This window comes from Lichenostomus cassidix, chromosome 11 (assembly GCF_008360975.1).
Source record: "Lichenostomus cassidix isolate B80296 chromosome 11, HeHo_3.0, whole genome shotgun sequence".
Lineage (NCBI taxonomy): Eukaryota > Metazoa > Chordata > Aves > Passeriformes > Meliphagidae > Lichenostomus > Lichenostomus cassidix.
Window position 1 is genome coordinate 3,228,368 of NC_139492.1, and position 16,087 is coordinate 3,244,454.

The 16,087-nt window shown below is 41.7% G+C and overlaps 2 protein-coding genes across 4 annotated transcripts in view; one reads left to right on the plus strand and one right to left on the minus strand.

Annotated features, from left to right (window-relative positions):
• Positions 1–12,866, plus strand: MEAK7 (MTOR associated protein MEAK7). 3 transcript variants are annotated; one of them, XM_085071445.1, is made up of 9 exons: positions 95–225; positions 429–529; positions 1,615–1,791; positions 4,371–4,601; positions 5,081–5,225; positions 5,863–6,303; positions 7,513–7,631; positions 8,459–8,638; positions 9,650–12,866. In XM_085071445.1, exons 3-9 carry the CDS (start codon positions 1,624–1,626, stop codon positions 9,782–9,784), a joined length of 1,419 nt encoding a protein of 472 aa, XP_084927571.1. In that variant the 5' UTR covers positions 95–225; positions 429–529; positions 1,615–1,623; the 3' UTR covers positions 9,785–12,866. The 3 variants fall into 3 exon arrangements, with proteins under 3 accessions (XP_084927570.1, XP_084927571.1, XP_084927572.1); XM_085071446.1 differs by lacking the exon at positions 95–225 and adding an exon at positions 300–340; XM_085071444.1 differs by lacking the exon at positions 429–529 and having other exon boundaries at positions 1–225.
• The window catches only part of ATP2C2 (ATPase secretory pathway Ca2+ transporting 2), a 25,033-nt gene continuing 21,728 nt past the window's right edge, over positions 12,783–16,087 (minus strand). Inside the window, exons 22-27 of the mRNA XM_085071443.1 lie at positions 15,955–16,023; positions 15,756–15,872; positions 15,008–15,155; positions 14,326–14,421; positions 13,881–14,022; positions 12,783–13,247 (exon numbers count right to left, since the gene is read on the minus strand). Coding sequence (XP_084927569.1) covers positions 13,135–13,247; positions 13,881–14,022; positions 14,326–14,421; positions 15,008–15,155; positions 15,756–15,872; positions 15,955–16,023 — 685 coding nt within the window. The 3' untranslated portion in view covers positions 12,783–13,134. The remainder of the gene's footprint in view (positions 13,248–13,880; positions 14,023–14,325; positions 14,422–15,007; positions 15,156–15,755; positions 15,873–15,954; positions 16,024–16,087) is intronic.

Here is a 16,087-nt window from a genome sequence, read left to right on the forward strand (position 1 = left end):
CCCGCGCCCCGCGCTCCGCCCCGGCCGGGCGGGCAGAGGTGCCGGATGGCGCCGGCCGGGCCCGGGCTGCTGTCACGGCTCGGGGGCTATCGGGGCCGGAGAGAGGCCGGGCTCGGGTCACTGTCACAGCACGGGGGCCATCGGGGCCGGAGAGAGGCCGGGCTCGGGTCACTGTCACGGCTCGGGGGCCATCGGGGCCGGAGAAGGGCCGAGCCTGCCCTGCCGGTAAGCGAGGGCCGGGCGGGGATTCTCCTCAAGCCTCCGCCTCCGCTCGTCACCGGGATGGGGCGTGGAGCTGCTGCCGGCTGTGGAGGGATGGGCTGAGCTGGGCAGAACTGAGGTGGGAACACGGGGAATAAACCTTCCAAGGACCCTCCTTCTCCAGCGGTTCGCTGCTTAAATGAATGTTTCCACGGTCTGTCTTCTAGGTTGCAGTGGTTTGCACTCACCCCTCGGTCGGCATCTTCCTCAGGCAGACAAGGCTTTAGGCCTGAAGGTGAAGCAGCCACAGCCCGGCCTCTTATCTACGGTAAACAAAGCTAAGGACAGAAATACTGCTTTAGGCTTAACAGTGTGTCCTTCGGAGGCGGCTGAAGGGCTGCGTGATGGGTGTGTCTGGAAAAGAGAGGTGTCAGGAAGGACACGGAATTTGCAGGAAAAAAACCCTACAAAATGATCTTTTTATTGCACATCTCATGTTTTTCGTGTTGTCACCCCAGGCTTGTGTTTGCCCCAGACCGATGGGGAGGCTGCTGGCAGTGGTGGCTGTCATTGTGGTCACGGTGGAATTTGGGATTTCAGCCCTGGTTGGTCTGTGCTGTGCTGCTCCAGGGAGAAAGCCAAAGCACGAGGCCCAGATGACACTAAAAATAAGTCCATAATCCATCTGACTCCTGGGACAGTGAGAGAAATACTGTACCACTAAATGTGTGAAACAAAGAAACCCCAAACCAACCCCCCACCGCCAACCTTAATTCTGTGGGTCCCAACTCTCAGTGGTTGATCTTCTGGTTTTATATGAATTTGTGTTTTTGATGGGTCTGGAGTTGTGTTCCTGAATGTTTTTGTTACTTTGTTCAAATGATTTTTGCATTGTGTCATTAGAAAAAAACACTCTCATGTCATTTTTAGAGACTGCAGTGATGGTATTTTAGTGCCGCATCATATTGGCAAACTTAGCTTCAGTCCATTAATGCACCAGAGAGATGCAGCATAATTTGTCATAACTAATCCATTATCAGGCTTTTCCCTTCATGTTGGGGATGTATTCTGGCTGTCAAACTCATGGTGACTTTGTATAAACTAATTTAACCGTTAGATCATATTGGTTTTTCCATTTGGTAGAGACTTGACTGAGGTTTGCATTGGTGGCTAGGGTGGTTTGTCAGACTGTCAGCTTTTAAAGCACAGTTACTGTTCACAGATTTTCTCCAAGTTCATTAAGTCTTGGTGAATGCAGAGACTAAACAGTAGTTTTAATAATTTCCTGTAAGGCTACTAATTCGCTCTTCTTGTAAAACTTGCACTGGTATGTTGGTCTGTTTGATGTGTCTTTCACGGCCCTTGTGATATCTTTGTGTGTTTAAATGTTTCTCTTGATTCTTCTTCCTTCAGGTTGAAAAGATGGGGAATGCAGAAAGCAATGCCTATCAGAATCACCTTTCCAGATTTCTTCCTGAGGAGCAGTCTGACATTGATGGACTATTTGATGCCTTATCAGGATCGAGTGGCTCAGCTGGAGCAAAAAATGCCAAAGCTACAAAGAAAACTGTGACTCTGGCAGCACTACAGGCAAGACAAGCTGTTATGCATGATATATCTGGGATGTAGTGCATTGAACAGAGTTCCAGAAAGAAACTATAAAGATGTGGCAGTAGTTATTTTTTAAGGATTGCTCATCTCAATTTAATTTTTCATGGTTTGGGGCAGGATGGATATTTAACTTTTTCTTGCAGTTTAACATGAGTAATGACTTTCAGGTCTTCATTTATCTCTTAGATTGCACTTTTGGGTCTGTTTGCAGCTTTTCTTGATTCTAAAGCAAGTTGGGGTGTATGAAAATATTTTTACAGAGACCTGAAAAATGGGAAGAATATTTTTCCCCCTGGAGTCCGTAGTGTGGGATCATTTACAGATTGTCTTGAGAAGCTGTCACAAAGTCAGTTTTTATTTGGTTATGTCTGTCTCCCTCCATGCATCACTGTCTCTAATCTCTTCACCCATGCTAAAAGGAGAGAATTCAATTTGGCTTGATTAAGCTGTGGCTCCCTGTTTTAGCTAATTAACATGCATTATGCTTCTGATTAACTTTGCATTCATTTTCTAATCAAGAAAAGGGAAAAATGGTTCATTGGAATCCTTAATAACTTCAGCTAGTCAGGAACTAAGTGTCCAAATGAATGTAGTGGTAAAGTGCATTTTTATATATGTTACACAGGTAATGGAGTCAAATTAAAACTCACTTAAAGCAGCAGGTTATTTTAAGGTGTTTAGCAATGCCTGTGCATGCAGAGCAGCTTCAGCCTTCCTGCAGCCTGACTGCAGGTGTCACCAAATTTTGGAACAACAAGTTTGGAAATGATGTTTCTGCTACCTGGTTTTTCAGCACTAATTCATCCAATGTCCTTGGTGCCTGTTATTTGTTTGGGAAGAAGTTCTCTTTCTAGTTTTGCCCTGGATCAGTGTGAGCTTTGATGAACATTTGTCTTTTCCCTCCCTGCCTTTTTTTTTGCCAGCTGAAACTAAAATCTTTTGGAAGACTTCCTGTAGGTGCAGAGACAGTCACAATGACATTCCTGCCTTGAAGGTGACAATGCTTATGCCTGGGCTGGACAGATGTGACAGATTTAATCCAGTGACAGTCTGGTCACACTGATGAGGCCCCAAGCATCACTTCGTGTGTTCTGTTTAGGTTACACATCTGGCCAGAGAAAGCTGCACTGCATAGCTTGGGAAGCAGGTGGAGCAGATACTGCTAGATCATTTCTTGAAGCCATTTAAAACTATGTTCTAAACTGCCAGAGGTGTGAGTTTGATGGTTGTTAAAGATTCCTTTTTTTACAGACCTCCATTTTTCGCACCCCAGGTCCACTCTTTGGAATAGCTAGAAGCAAAATGAAAGAGCCCAGTGAAGTGGTGGCATAAGGTAGGGAGTAGGTAGGCAATTCAGCAGTGCGAAGCAAAAAACCCTTGAGTATAATCTTTTAGTTGTGTTCCCTGCTGCCTCTCCCACTTCAGGCTCATGTAGGATTTTTAGAAAGCCTCTCAAAGACAGCTGTACCCCCTGTGACCATCCCTCCCTCGCTGTGGAGCACTCTGGTGTGAAAAACTGTGGCTGCTATTTCTGCTCCTGCTGGAGTCAATGGGAGTTGTACCACTGACGTCAGTGAAAGCAGCGCAGAGCTCACGATATTGGATCTCTCATGCCCAGCAACAGCCATTAACAGCAAATAGGAGCAGCCCAGGTGGCTTCCAGAGGAGTGGTATTGAGCCAGGGAGTCAGTAATAGCAGCTCCAGAGCTGGAATAGTGCATTTAGGCAGGTGGGGCTCCACTGATTTCAGCACAGTCCCCACTGAGCTACACCCCGTGGGCAAAAGTCAGGTCTTCAGCATGTTGTGCACAGTGCTGTGCACAGTGAGGACACTGAGTAATCATGTCCTCCTCTATGCATGTATTTTAGATGGTTTATTTTTAAACCCTGTAATTATCTTGAACACTCTGAAAGTTGAAGCCAGAGTCACATCTTTCCCGCAGAGCTGTGATGAATGATGATATATTCCTGCTAGATTTCAATTCAAAGGGCCAGGCATGCAATTCAGATGAATAAGTTCTGCTTTTGACTCTCTTAACATCGGGGATGCTTTTGAAAAATCAGGTGATCTCAACTTTGTTCTGTGCTCCAGTTAGTTGTTGTGCAGAGGGAAATTTCCCAGGATTGTTTCTACATGTGCATGTGGGGTTAAACACTGCTTTGAGGCCAAAACTGAGATATGGAAAACACTTCACTTTGTTTTTAAGTGATCTCCACTATTGAAAGCAGAGTTAAAACACATTTTTAAATGTTGGACTGGCAGAGTTGTAAACCTTTGCACCAGAGTTATCACCTAGAAACCCTTTGCTAATATCCTATTATGACTTTACAGTGCTGGTTTTTGTGAAGTCCACGGTGTTTCTAAAAAACCAGTATCAACCTAAATCACTAAAAAATCACTATAAAATTAGAGATTTTTAGTTTTTCTCCTGGCAAAGCAGTTCTTTGACAAAAGTTTATTGCTGACAGTAGATACTGTGTTTCCACACGGGTTAGCTGGAATACATCAGTTACTCTTCATGTGTATAATGTGCTCTGTGCTGTTTCTCTCACTGCAGGCACACACTCGGGAACCTCTGCCGGAGCCAATGACTGTTCGCTTGTACAATGGAATGAAAAGCATTGACCTGCCTGGCAAATCATCTGGGCTGAGTGAACAGATTGCTAAAGAGCAGTTTGTGATTTTTATGTCAAACCTCCTAAAAGGGAATGCAGATGAGAAGATTAGCATAATAATGAGAATGATCGCCAAGACAGGAGGGCCTCTGAAGGGCAAACAAATCCAAGAGGTAAACGAGCAGTTCAATGTGTGTTGGGGGGACAGTAAGAGAGCAGGGCTGTAGTTAAAAGCCAGCAAGGGTTGTGGTGTGGCTGATGCTTCTGGGAACTGAGCAAAATGCTTTCTAGAGCTTTAGCTGCAGGATCAAATACATAGCTTGCAAGGTGAGAGAGTGAGATATCACAGAGCAGTAATTCAGCAGCAGCTTCTCCACTGCCAAGCTTGACCTTCCCCTCCCTCTTTCGTTCCCTATTTTATGTAGGTGTTTTGTGAAGTAAGGTATATGAAATGCCTTGGAAAAGGATCCTTTTCAAGACCTATGACACTGAAATAGCATTTCTCTAGTTCCTGACTTGTCGTGACAAGAGGTGTTTCTGCCTTTGGGATTACAGCATCAGTACTGCCTGACTTTCTCTTCAGTCAGTCCTTTGAAGCTCTTGGCAATTTCATTTAAGAAATACCAAAGGGGTGATGTTTTAATCTTTTAAGTTCACAGAGGATCTGATCACGTCTGTAGTCCATGTGCTGAGCTACAGGAAGGAGCTGAAAGGTTGGAGTTTGGAGAATACAAGGGATTCTTCAAGTGGAGTCAAAGCTTTGGCTTCTGAGCTGCTCTCAGAATTGAAGCTTCCAGGTAAGCAGCCCTCATTCAGCATATCTCAGAGCTTGTGTAATCATTGTTCTCATGAGAATTTCTCTCTTTAGGTCACATCTTTGAATTTAAATGGTGAGAATTTCAAAATTTCAAACCTAGTGCTTAGAAAACGACATGGGAATTTTACTTATTTTACCTTCCCATCTTTCTCCCCTAAATTCAGGTGAGATTTGGTTTGAAGTCCCAGTTTGTTGTGGAACATGTCTACTTTACAAATGCCTGACTTGCAGATGACAGGCATGGGCATCTAAATATTATTTATTTAAATAAAATATATCATATATTTATAACTATGTCCTGTTATAAAGCCTAGGTCAATCTTTGCACTGTTGAAATAACAAATTTTGCTGTCTTGCAAAGAACATTTCATGAGTTGTAGCTTGGAGTCTGTGTTTCTAAATCATGACAGCCCAACCAATGAATGCCACAGGTTAATGTTTCTCAGTTCTGTGGTTGCATTTGCTTAATGTAGTTGACACTTTACTGTTTCTGTCTCCTTTCATAGGTGGTTTTCTGTTCATTACAACAATGACATATTGTGTTTGCACTTAAAAATCACCTGATTATTTTCCAGATGGGGAGACTTACCCCTGTCCCTTTATATCTTATTATTTAGATGGGACAAAACCCATGGGTTCTCAGCTGCTGGAGACAAATTTTGATCAAAGTGCCATTGAGGATTGGGTGTACCGAGTTCCCCAGATCTCAGTGTTCCTCAGTGTTGTCATCAGGCAAGGTCTCCATGTCCTGCACTCCCTGCCAGACCAAACCAACGACATCCTCAACCTTGTTCCCCACTGCAAAGGTGTCAAAGGAAGAGGAGTTGTCAGCCTCTTTGACATCCCAGCCATCATCTACATCAACTCCCACCTGCCTGCAGAGCTACAGCACAAGTGGCAGCTTTTATTTTCCTCCAGGCTCCATGGGGAAAGCTTTTCTCAGTTGTGTGCCCATATAGTGAACAAAGGTCCTTGCATAGTGATCTTAAGGGACTTGGATGGTTTCCTCTTTGGTGGCTTTGCATCTCACTCCTGGGAGGTGAAGCCACAGTTTCAAGGTAAATCTCACTTTTGTTTTTTTAGTATCTCTGGTAAACATTCCCTGTTTATTGTACAAGTCCAAGAATCCTATCCCCTTAATGGATACTGTCCCTTTAATCACAGTATTTCTTATACTTCCAAGTGAATTTTCTGTGGCAAAAATAACACTAATTTTCAAAGAATATCAAACACGTGCAAAGTTATTCTTAGCATGGCAGTCAGGCATGTTACTGATTAATATTTATAGTTTGATAAGACTCTTAAAATTGCAGGATTTATTGATCACAAAAGTTTTCAGGGAAATCTATCAAGCCCTGTAGCTGCTTAGGTTGAAAATTAAATGAAAATGAAGGAAGTAGAGCACATATAATGAATTAGTGTCTAAACAATTCGTCCACAGGATGGCAGTCCTCCATCAGGAACACCTGAGCCTCCTGTTACCATTTGTGCACTGTCTTTGTTCCCCTTCTAAAATCCAGCAGCTAGAGGAGTCTTTGCACAAGTTCAACTTCTTGTTCCCTTAAAACTTTAGGGGAGAAGAGAGGTTTTTGTAAGAACTCTTTGGAAGGAATATTTCTGATAGATTTTGGGAAAAAAACCCAGAACTTTGGATATTTGGCACTGCTGAGAATCCTCACTTTGGTTACATTAGCAACTCAGTTCCTATCCTAAATAAGTATTTGAAAATTACCACTTCAATCAATTAGTACAATATTATTTTACACTGATTACACATCCTTTTCTTTGTATTTTTTCCTGATAGGGAAACATATAAAGCATACAGGGCAATCACACCAGAGATCCCTCTGAATACCAAACTGGGAGTGGAGAAAATTGGTCTAAGTCATTAATTCTAAACTGATCTCTGTTTCAATGTAGTCAGAACTAGGGGTGTCTGCACTCACACCAGTTGGTACAGGTCTGTCACTTGGCCAGTTTTAGGTGATATAATGCAGTCTGGGGTAGGTGACATAGTGACATAATGTCCTAGTGGGGACTCTGATGATTCCTGTGATCACAGGAATTACATTGATTTCTGTGACTGCACAGAGTTAACTGAGAATAAAAAATAGAGCTAGATCTTGATGGGAGATCTGCTGACTTTCTGACATGACAGCTGTCTTTAAATTATTCATCTTCACTTCTTCAATTATTTTTTCTATTCTGTTTGTAGGGAAGTTATTGCTTGACCACCTGTCTGACCTCAGGTGCTTCTCTGTTTGCAGGTGACAACAGATGCTTTCTGTTTTCTGTTTTCCCCACCCTGGCTGTATACACATGCACAGGGTACAATGACCACTACATGTATTTAAACAATGGCCAACAGACTATGCCAAATGGACTTGTAAGTATTCAGAAATGATGACTTGGAAATTGGATTTGTGGCTGCTGTTTGGAAGTGTTTTGTGGGCTTTTTCTTTCTGAGAGCAGATTTATTTCACTTGTTATTCTCCGAGGAAATTTGCATCCCTGAAGCAGCACAAAATAATGATCTGTGTAACTGAGGATTCTTTCACTGGCTGCTCTCCCTGCCACACCAACTGCTTTTGAAATCATGGAAGAGAAAGCCCAATAGAATTAAGAGTGCAGACATTGCAAGTAGCTGCTGCTGCTGTGTGATTACAGTGGCAGGAGCTCCTCTTACTCAAATTTACAAATGAACTCTCCAGATGCAGAGGAATTTCTACAGAGCTACAGCACACCACCTGTCTTTAATGCTTTTGGAGCATTATGTGCCCATGACTTTGGGAATTGCAGCAGGCTGGAATAAATTTGCTCTAGAGAAAGTGAACAACATCAAATTACATTATTGGTTTCTGTAGATACTTTCCTAAATGGAAAAGAGGCAGCAAACCAGAGCACTGCAACTCTGTTTGAAATGAAACTGTTAGTCAATAAACAAAAGGCAGGAGCTGAATTTCTGGCCCAGCTCACAGATATTGGTATTCTGTAAAGCTTAGAGGTAAGGCAGTATCACTCAGGTAAATTCTTATTTGTCTTCAGGAGTAACAGATGTGAGTACAGTGCTTCACTCAGAATCCCTTTTTTTTCACCTACCCACAGAAATGTGGCATGAATACTGAACACAGCAGCTTATTCTCTAGGTTTCCTAACTTTCCCAGTCTGTTTTCCCTGTGCAGGATGTGTCTAACGTGCTGGTTTTCTTCCCAGGGTATGGGTGGACAGCATGGATACTTCGGGCTCTGGATAGACAGTGACTATGGGAAAGGTCACAGCAAAGCCAAACCTCGCTGCACCACCTACAACAGCCCCCAGCTGTCAGCCAAAGAGGATTTTACCCTGGATGCCATGGAAGTTTGGGCAGTGGGAGATGCCCCTGAGAATGCAGGGGTAGGTGAACCTGGGAAATTGTGTCCTGGTTGGAAGAGAAATGTGAATGCAAAGCTCACAGTTGCAGTTTTCTGTTTAAACACTGTCTGACCATTGTAGTGAATATCATTTTCTTTAACTGGCCCTGTGGTGCCATGAATTTTGTAGCAGGAAAATAGCAAAACAGCAGTGGAATTATGGAGGGTGCCATGGAGAAAGAATATCAGGAACCATGAGGTGACAGAGCCAGAATAGCAGCACTTTACTCTGAATTTCAAAAAGCCTTTTTCATATTGAGGAGCTGTCTCCAGGAGGAACCTCCCTGGAGGAGTTCAGTAAAACTCAGTGTTTCTAAAAGCACTGGAGACTCTCAAGTAAAGTCCAATCTGTAGTGCAGGAAGAGACCCAAAAGATTTTGTTATCAGTAACTTTAAATTTACTATTCTTTCACAATACATTTATGTGAATAGGTTTATGCCAGTATTCCTGCTCTTCATTTATTTTTGGGAATGAGTAGGAGCCTTCTCTCCAATTTCCTCTATCCTTGTAACTTATTCTCTTATTAAACTGTCTGGTCTGCACAGTTTGGTGGGGTTTTAAAATTTACTTAATTTTTACTTCTTTTCATACTAAATTCTTGTGCCCTGACTTCACTGGACACATAGCTCTAAATAGAAACAGAGCAAACTGTTTACAGAAAATGTTGAATTGTAACTGGATCTCTTCTTGAAAAACTTCACATCAGCACTTCAGACTGAGGTGAGGCTAACCAGGATGTCCTGGCTGGCTTGTAACCTGAATAAACTTGAAATACTTCACTGTCATCTTAGGCAAAGTTTATGGCTATTTTTTGTAGCTGCAGCAGTAAAAATCATTTGATACATCCCAGTGAATTTTAAATGCCACGCTTGGAAAAACATCTGCTCCATTGTGCCAAGCTTGCAGACCACATCACATGGACTTTTGAGTGTATCTCTTCTCTGTAGCCTGATCCTGACATTTAAATGGACTATATTTTATTTTGTTTTGAAGAGAAAAGGTAAGAAGAGTATCCTGGATGTGGATCCTCAGGCTCAGGCCTTGTTAGAAATGGCTGGAAAAAGTCGCCAGAGCGAAGGGCTGCGGGAACCCATGGAAGAGGATGAAGATGATGATGAAGAGAGCTAAAGGAATCACAGTAACACAAAAAATCCTTTACTTTTACTTGCTTCCAAGTGTTAATGTTCCTTGGACAAGGTATTTTTCGTTCCCCCCCACCCCCCTTAAATTTACCTAATTGTCTGGGACAAAGCTTTGTACTTCTGTAATATTTTTAGGTCTAATGCACTATTCTGCCTGAAGGGTTTTGTTTGGGGAGGACAGAAAAATTAAGTAGGGACATAATCATTAGGCATGGCTAAGCTCTAGCTGAATGTGAATTTGCTTGCATTCCCCATAGATCATGTCTGCACACTAAATGAAAAGCAACTGAAGTTATTGACAGGGTGGCTTTCTGTCTTGGAGAATTGATATGTACGTATTTATATATTTATAAAGCCTGCCCAAGGCACTGATTAAAGCTCTTATACCTCAGCTGTACATATTTATTTGCATGCAATGAAATTAATTAGCAAAGCTTACAGACTGTAATGATGTTTTACATTGGTGAACATAGAATAGTCCACATGATTCCATCTAAAGGGTGCTATTAGTTTGCTTTGCTTCAGCTAAAACATTAAATTTCAAGTTCTCTAAGTCAGATTTTCAGCAAGTGACTCCTTATAAGCTATAGGGTGTCCAGAATAGTTATACAGCATTAAGTTTTATAGTACTGTACTACCCTTGGTGCATCTCACTTCATCTGTTTCTGCAGAAATTTGTCTGTTGCTTTTTAGACTTAGAACAGAATCATTGGAGCCATATTTATCCTAAAAATAGGCTGTCCTTCCAGCAGGAATTCTCTAGAGAAGGTACATTCTTTAGCAGCCTCACTTGAGACTGGAGTGAAAGATCAGTAAAAAAAGTTAGTAATAAGCAGCCACATTTAATTGAGAATAGGATCTGCAGATGCCTTGTGAAAGAAATAAAAATCAGGGTTATGTCTGTAAAGTGTTTAAAGAAAATTGCTGTACACTTTATTTCCATGTAATTAATCATTACTCTGTTACGGAGAAAAATCCTCAGAATGTGAAATGCAGTTGTTGGGGTTTTGCTCTGTTTTGGGACTTCACCAGTCAGCACCAGTTGTGTCAGGTCTCCTACTCAGGACTTTTTCTACTTGAATTAGTTCACATCTCTTGGTAATTATTAGTTTGACCTTGCTAATTCCATGCCTAATTAACTTGTCAAAAACAACCCTGATTTCTACCAGGGGCTGTAATTCCTAACTCAGCAAGAAGTGTTTGGTTATCAGTGTTTCTGATTGTCACTCTTTTTCCTCCTGAGGAAAAGGACTCTGTCAATCCCCTTTGTCTTGTCATGAGTTGGTTTTTGTGCAGCTTAGAGAAAAAAGTGTGTTGTAACAATCTACAGAATTCTACAATTCCTGACCATGTGGCCTTCCTTCCAGTTCTTTCCCTTGGTGTTTTCATGTATGTGGTCTTTTTTTCTCCACCTGTTGTTTTTCATAGGGAGCCAGACTGGAATATTCTGAACAACCTGCACTTGTGCCTTAATGTAGATCTCATTTTTAAAAATTAAATTAAACAACATGAATTCAGCCTTGAAAGGAAAGCATGAAGAAATCACTCCAGCCAGACATCCTGGAACATAACTGTGTGTTTTGTAGAGTACCTGAGCTAATGCTTGGAGCATTTATATGCTGTTTGTTGCAGTACAGTGAGTGCTGTGAAAGGCCTGGGCTAATTTTATTATGTCCTTTTATCCCGTGTTCATTAAATAAACCAGATAGTTTCCCAAGTTTGTAACACACAGGCAAAAAATGTAATGCAATTGCACTGATACTTTTGTACAGTTTCCTTCTCTCTGTATATTAATAATATTAAACTGTACAATGTAAGGAGTAGCAAGTACATGATGCTGTCTGTAAGTGTGGTGATAGCAGGTTTTGTTTGCACATTCTCAAACTCCCACCATAAGTCTCCGAGGTCTTTCTCACTTAGCAGTGACTAAGCCTATTAAATCCTCCCAAGTGGATGGCATACAGGAATGAGACAGTTGAATTTCTGCAGTCAAACGGAAAATAAACAGCTAGACTTTATTTTCTTTCCATTACGAGGCAGAGACTTATTTTTGAGAATTGAAACCATCTGCAAGGGTTTAAAAAAAAAAAAAGTGAGCAGACACCTTTGCAGACTGTACTTGGGGAGGGGGAATTGCACAAAGCTACTCTTCACCAAAAATATTTCAGTGGCCAGGTTTTCTTCGATTTATAATGAGCATCAGTGTAGCTGTTTCTTTCTAGACTATGAATCCAAAATGTAATCCTGTTTAAACATCATCTTGTGACTATCAGCATAGCAGTGTGACCTCTGAAATTATAGTTTTTTGACAAGTTTGTGTCTGAGACTCTTCATCTTCACTTGGAAGGTGTTAAGCTGGGGCAAGAAGAACACTGACACTATGGCACTTCAGCAAATGTCTCAGTGAAGCATTATTTACTAGGGCACTACTGATCCAACCAGCAGATGGGATTACTCAAAATTGTTCTTTAAATGTAAAAGATTAGCTTGGGAGAGACTCAACTTTTTTTTTTCTTTTTCCTGAGCCTAATGATTAAGAAATCTGAGCTTCATGCTCATACAACTAAAAATGTCCAGACAGTATTTGTCAGCAGTGGGCTTAGCTATGATCTGAACAGCTCAATCATTTCTGTGCAGCTCTTGACCCAACTGCAAAGCTCAACAATCCCTGCTCTGTTCCTGCCTCATCTTTATTCTCAGGCTCTTGAGTCCCTTTCCCATTAAATCCATCCACTGCTGTGCATTGGGTCTGATCAACCTTCCTTTTTCTCCTCTTAGTCACACAGGTACCAAAAATGACAGCTGAGGGTTAGCACTTCAGCTCCCCACTGTTTCCTTGAAAGTCTTGCTGAATCAAGGCTGGATATCAGGGAATCCACAAACACTATAAATTGAAGGAAAAGAAATGCTTGAAGGCAGGACTTTTCCACTCTTCTAATCTATCATAAAAGGACGTGTCTAAATCACGAGTCTCACTCAGATGCTTGTCGGTAACATTTTAAAATGTAGATTTTATTAATAAAAACGATTTTGATTTAAATAAATAAAATTTCAGTTTATGCACAATAGATTTTTTTCTGTACAGGTGTGAAACTCTTCTTTTGTCTGGGACTAGCACAGCCTTCTGGACATACAGATCAGTGTTATAAAAAGAGGAGCCACTCCAGAGGGTCCTGCAGGCAAATCATGTGGAGTGTGTAGAAGTCTCTGGTGTAAGGATTGTTGGTAGAGGTGCACTTGAGTACCTTCAGGAAGGATGTGTGGCATCACAGAGCTGTGCATTGGGATTTTCCAGCATCACAGCTCTGTTCCAAGTGTGTTTGAGAGCAGCCTGAGTCAGTTGTGACATCCCTTGGTGTGCGTTGGGTGGCAGCAGCGTTTCTCACAGAGTTTGACGAGCTCAGACACCACGAACACTGAGGAAGCCAAGCCAGTGAGGAACAGCAGGTCTGGGAGAGGAGAGAGGGTGAGGTGAGCTCAACTGGGCAAGAATCCCAGCCCAGGGATTCCTGCAGCTGGGAATTGTGTGGTTAACCCCTGGGTGAGTGGCCTTGCTGTGCCATTGAATTGGGAACACACCAGCTGGGATAGTCCCTTTGGAGGGTGGGAACAGGAATCACTTGGGATCCCTGCCCCTGCTTATGACAGCAGCCTCATGCAGATGTAACACAGTGTGGTAGGGTGCAATTTGCTGATTCAAATGGTAAAACTGAATTTTTTCAAATCGGGAAACAGTCACTACTCTTTCCAAAGGGAGTGCATAATGATCTGCATAATGATCTGAGAAATATCATCACACTGATGATGCGATGCTCATGGAAAATCTTGGAACATCCCCATTTACTTGCATTTATATTCAGCAAATCAAAGTCAAAACCTGCAGTGGGATAATATCATTAAATACCACTGCTAATTGTGTATGGCTCTGCAAATAGACAGGTACAGGAACTGTTGATTGGTTTCCCCTACCAGTTATGTGTTGGGAGCTAACGGAGCAAACTGGGAATGGTATCTGCTTTCTAAAGTCACTTTACAGAAAAAGAAACCCAAAACCCCAAAAAATTATTTATTTTGCAACTTACCTAACACTCCTAAATTCTCTGTCTGGAAGACCTTTTGTAATGGAGGGATGTAGATAACAGCCAGCTGTCCCAAAAATGACCCAAGCACAGAATACAAGAACATGCGGTTTCGGAAAAAGCCGATTTCAAATATCAACTTTGTCTAGAGAAGGAAAAAAAAATTTAACTTTTCCCAATCTCTGTTGGGGCTTAATGTTACCCTTTTTCTTTACATTTCAACTCCATTATTTTTTGAAGTTACATAAACACTGACTTAGAGCAACATAATTGAAAGTGTAGTTGCACTTGAATTGTGATGGATAATTTCATTTATATAAAAGGTTGATAAAAATCATACTACTTTAAATAACATTAAGAAAAACCCCTTACTATGCAAAATGCTGGTATTCCAATGTTTATGTTTGTGATTTGAGGCAAGAAATCACTGCTGACAGAGCAATCTCACCTGAGAGCGACATGTCAGGGCATTGAAGAGGTCAAAAAACACAAAACAGGTAAAAGTCATCGTTGTGGTTCTAGGAGTTATGCCACCCTTTGGATTCTGGAAGCACACACAAAAATTCAGGGGTTAGTTTAACCTTACAAAAATATGCCAATTCAGTAGAAGAATTAAATGTTCCCTTTAATGAGCCCAGCAAAATCAAAGGGCAGTAAAACAAAGGAGTAAATCTAGTTCTAGCTATTATAGGTAGCATTCATTTCCCTCTGCTACTTTTAGAGTTTATGATCTTATCACCCATATTTTAAATTCTTAAACTGATGTGGACTTTGAGTAAAGAACATTCTAATTTAAATTGCTGAAACTTAATGTAACAGTCACTTGTAACAATCCATTGTACTTCTGTACTTGGCATTTTCTGCTGGGAAAATGGAAACCTAGAGTTGAAAAGTCCCTTAAAGTATTGATGCCACATCAAGTAATAGGTTTCCCATTCTAGGCTGGAAGTACCAAATTAAAGGCAACAGAGGGAGGCAGGAGCAGAGCTGGGAGCTGACCCTGCTTTCTCAGCCCTCCTCCCCACAGGATGGATTCTAGAAAGTTCTTCTCACGTCCTTCAGAACCTGCCCTTCACTCTGTTCTCCACCCACCCTGATGGAAACAAGATCTGATTGCAGATTCCCCTCACCTCCTTCCAGAAGACAAAGAGGGTTCCGCTGATGATGATGGCTGCTGACATGAAGATTTTCAGGATCAGGGATTTGCTGAGTATGGTGTCTGTGATGCACCGAGGGGGCTGCTTGATGGTGTCCCTGTCAACAGGTTCAACTCCCAGGCTGCCTCCAAGAGAAGCAGAGGATGAGTTTAGTTAATGTCCCAAAATGGACATCCTGATAAACCAGGATGGAGCTGCAGGATGCAATTCTTTGGAGTGTTCTGCCAGGGTTCAAGGCCCCAAATTTGTCTGTGACACTGATAGCAAAGGTCTTTTCTGCATTTTGAGCTGCTAAAATAACATTAGATTATCATGTCAGTATCCCAGAGTGAGAGCTAATTGTGAAAACGTGCATAATGTGGAAGCAGTAATTGTATTTAGCTGCAATTGTAATTAGCACTTGGATGAGGTTCCTAAGTCTTGTGATTTTGGGGCAAATACCCACTATTTCCTGGCCATTCTACTAGAAGGTGATGCTTTCAGGATAACAGGCCATTCCTAATCAAAAAATTGAATAGTGAAGTGATTCCACCATAAAACAGGAAAATACATAAATCCTGAAGTAAATGTGCAGTGCTTTTTGAAAGACCAGGAGGGAGAAAAAGTGCAACTTATCAACCCACTGATGATGATTGATGAGGAATCACAACAGTTTGTGTTCCTCAGCCAAACTCAGACATATTAAAACCAAGAATATTTTTTTCCTTGGACTCTTCCATACCTCTGTGCCGGTGGCCCATCCATGATGATGTTGATCCATAAAATCTGCATAGCATTGAGTGGATTTGGTAGGTTGAGCACTGTTGACAGAGTAATTAGGCTCAAAGCTGAAATACTCCTGCAAAGCACAGAGGAACATTATTCTGCAGGGCCTCACCCCTTCAGCACTTTCACAGGAGCTGAAGCAAACAGGAACTTACGTGCTCAACTGGAACCGGACAAAATTTTTTATGTTGTAAAATATTCCCTTTCCCTCTTCTATTGCATTCCTGGAAGGGAGAGGGGAGTTTATTAAGTAAAGAGCACTCAGACTGTTCTACACTGAGCTCCCTG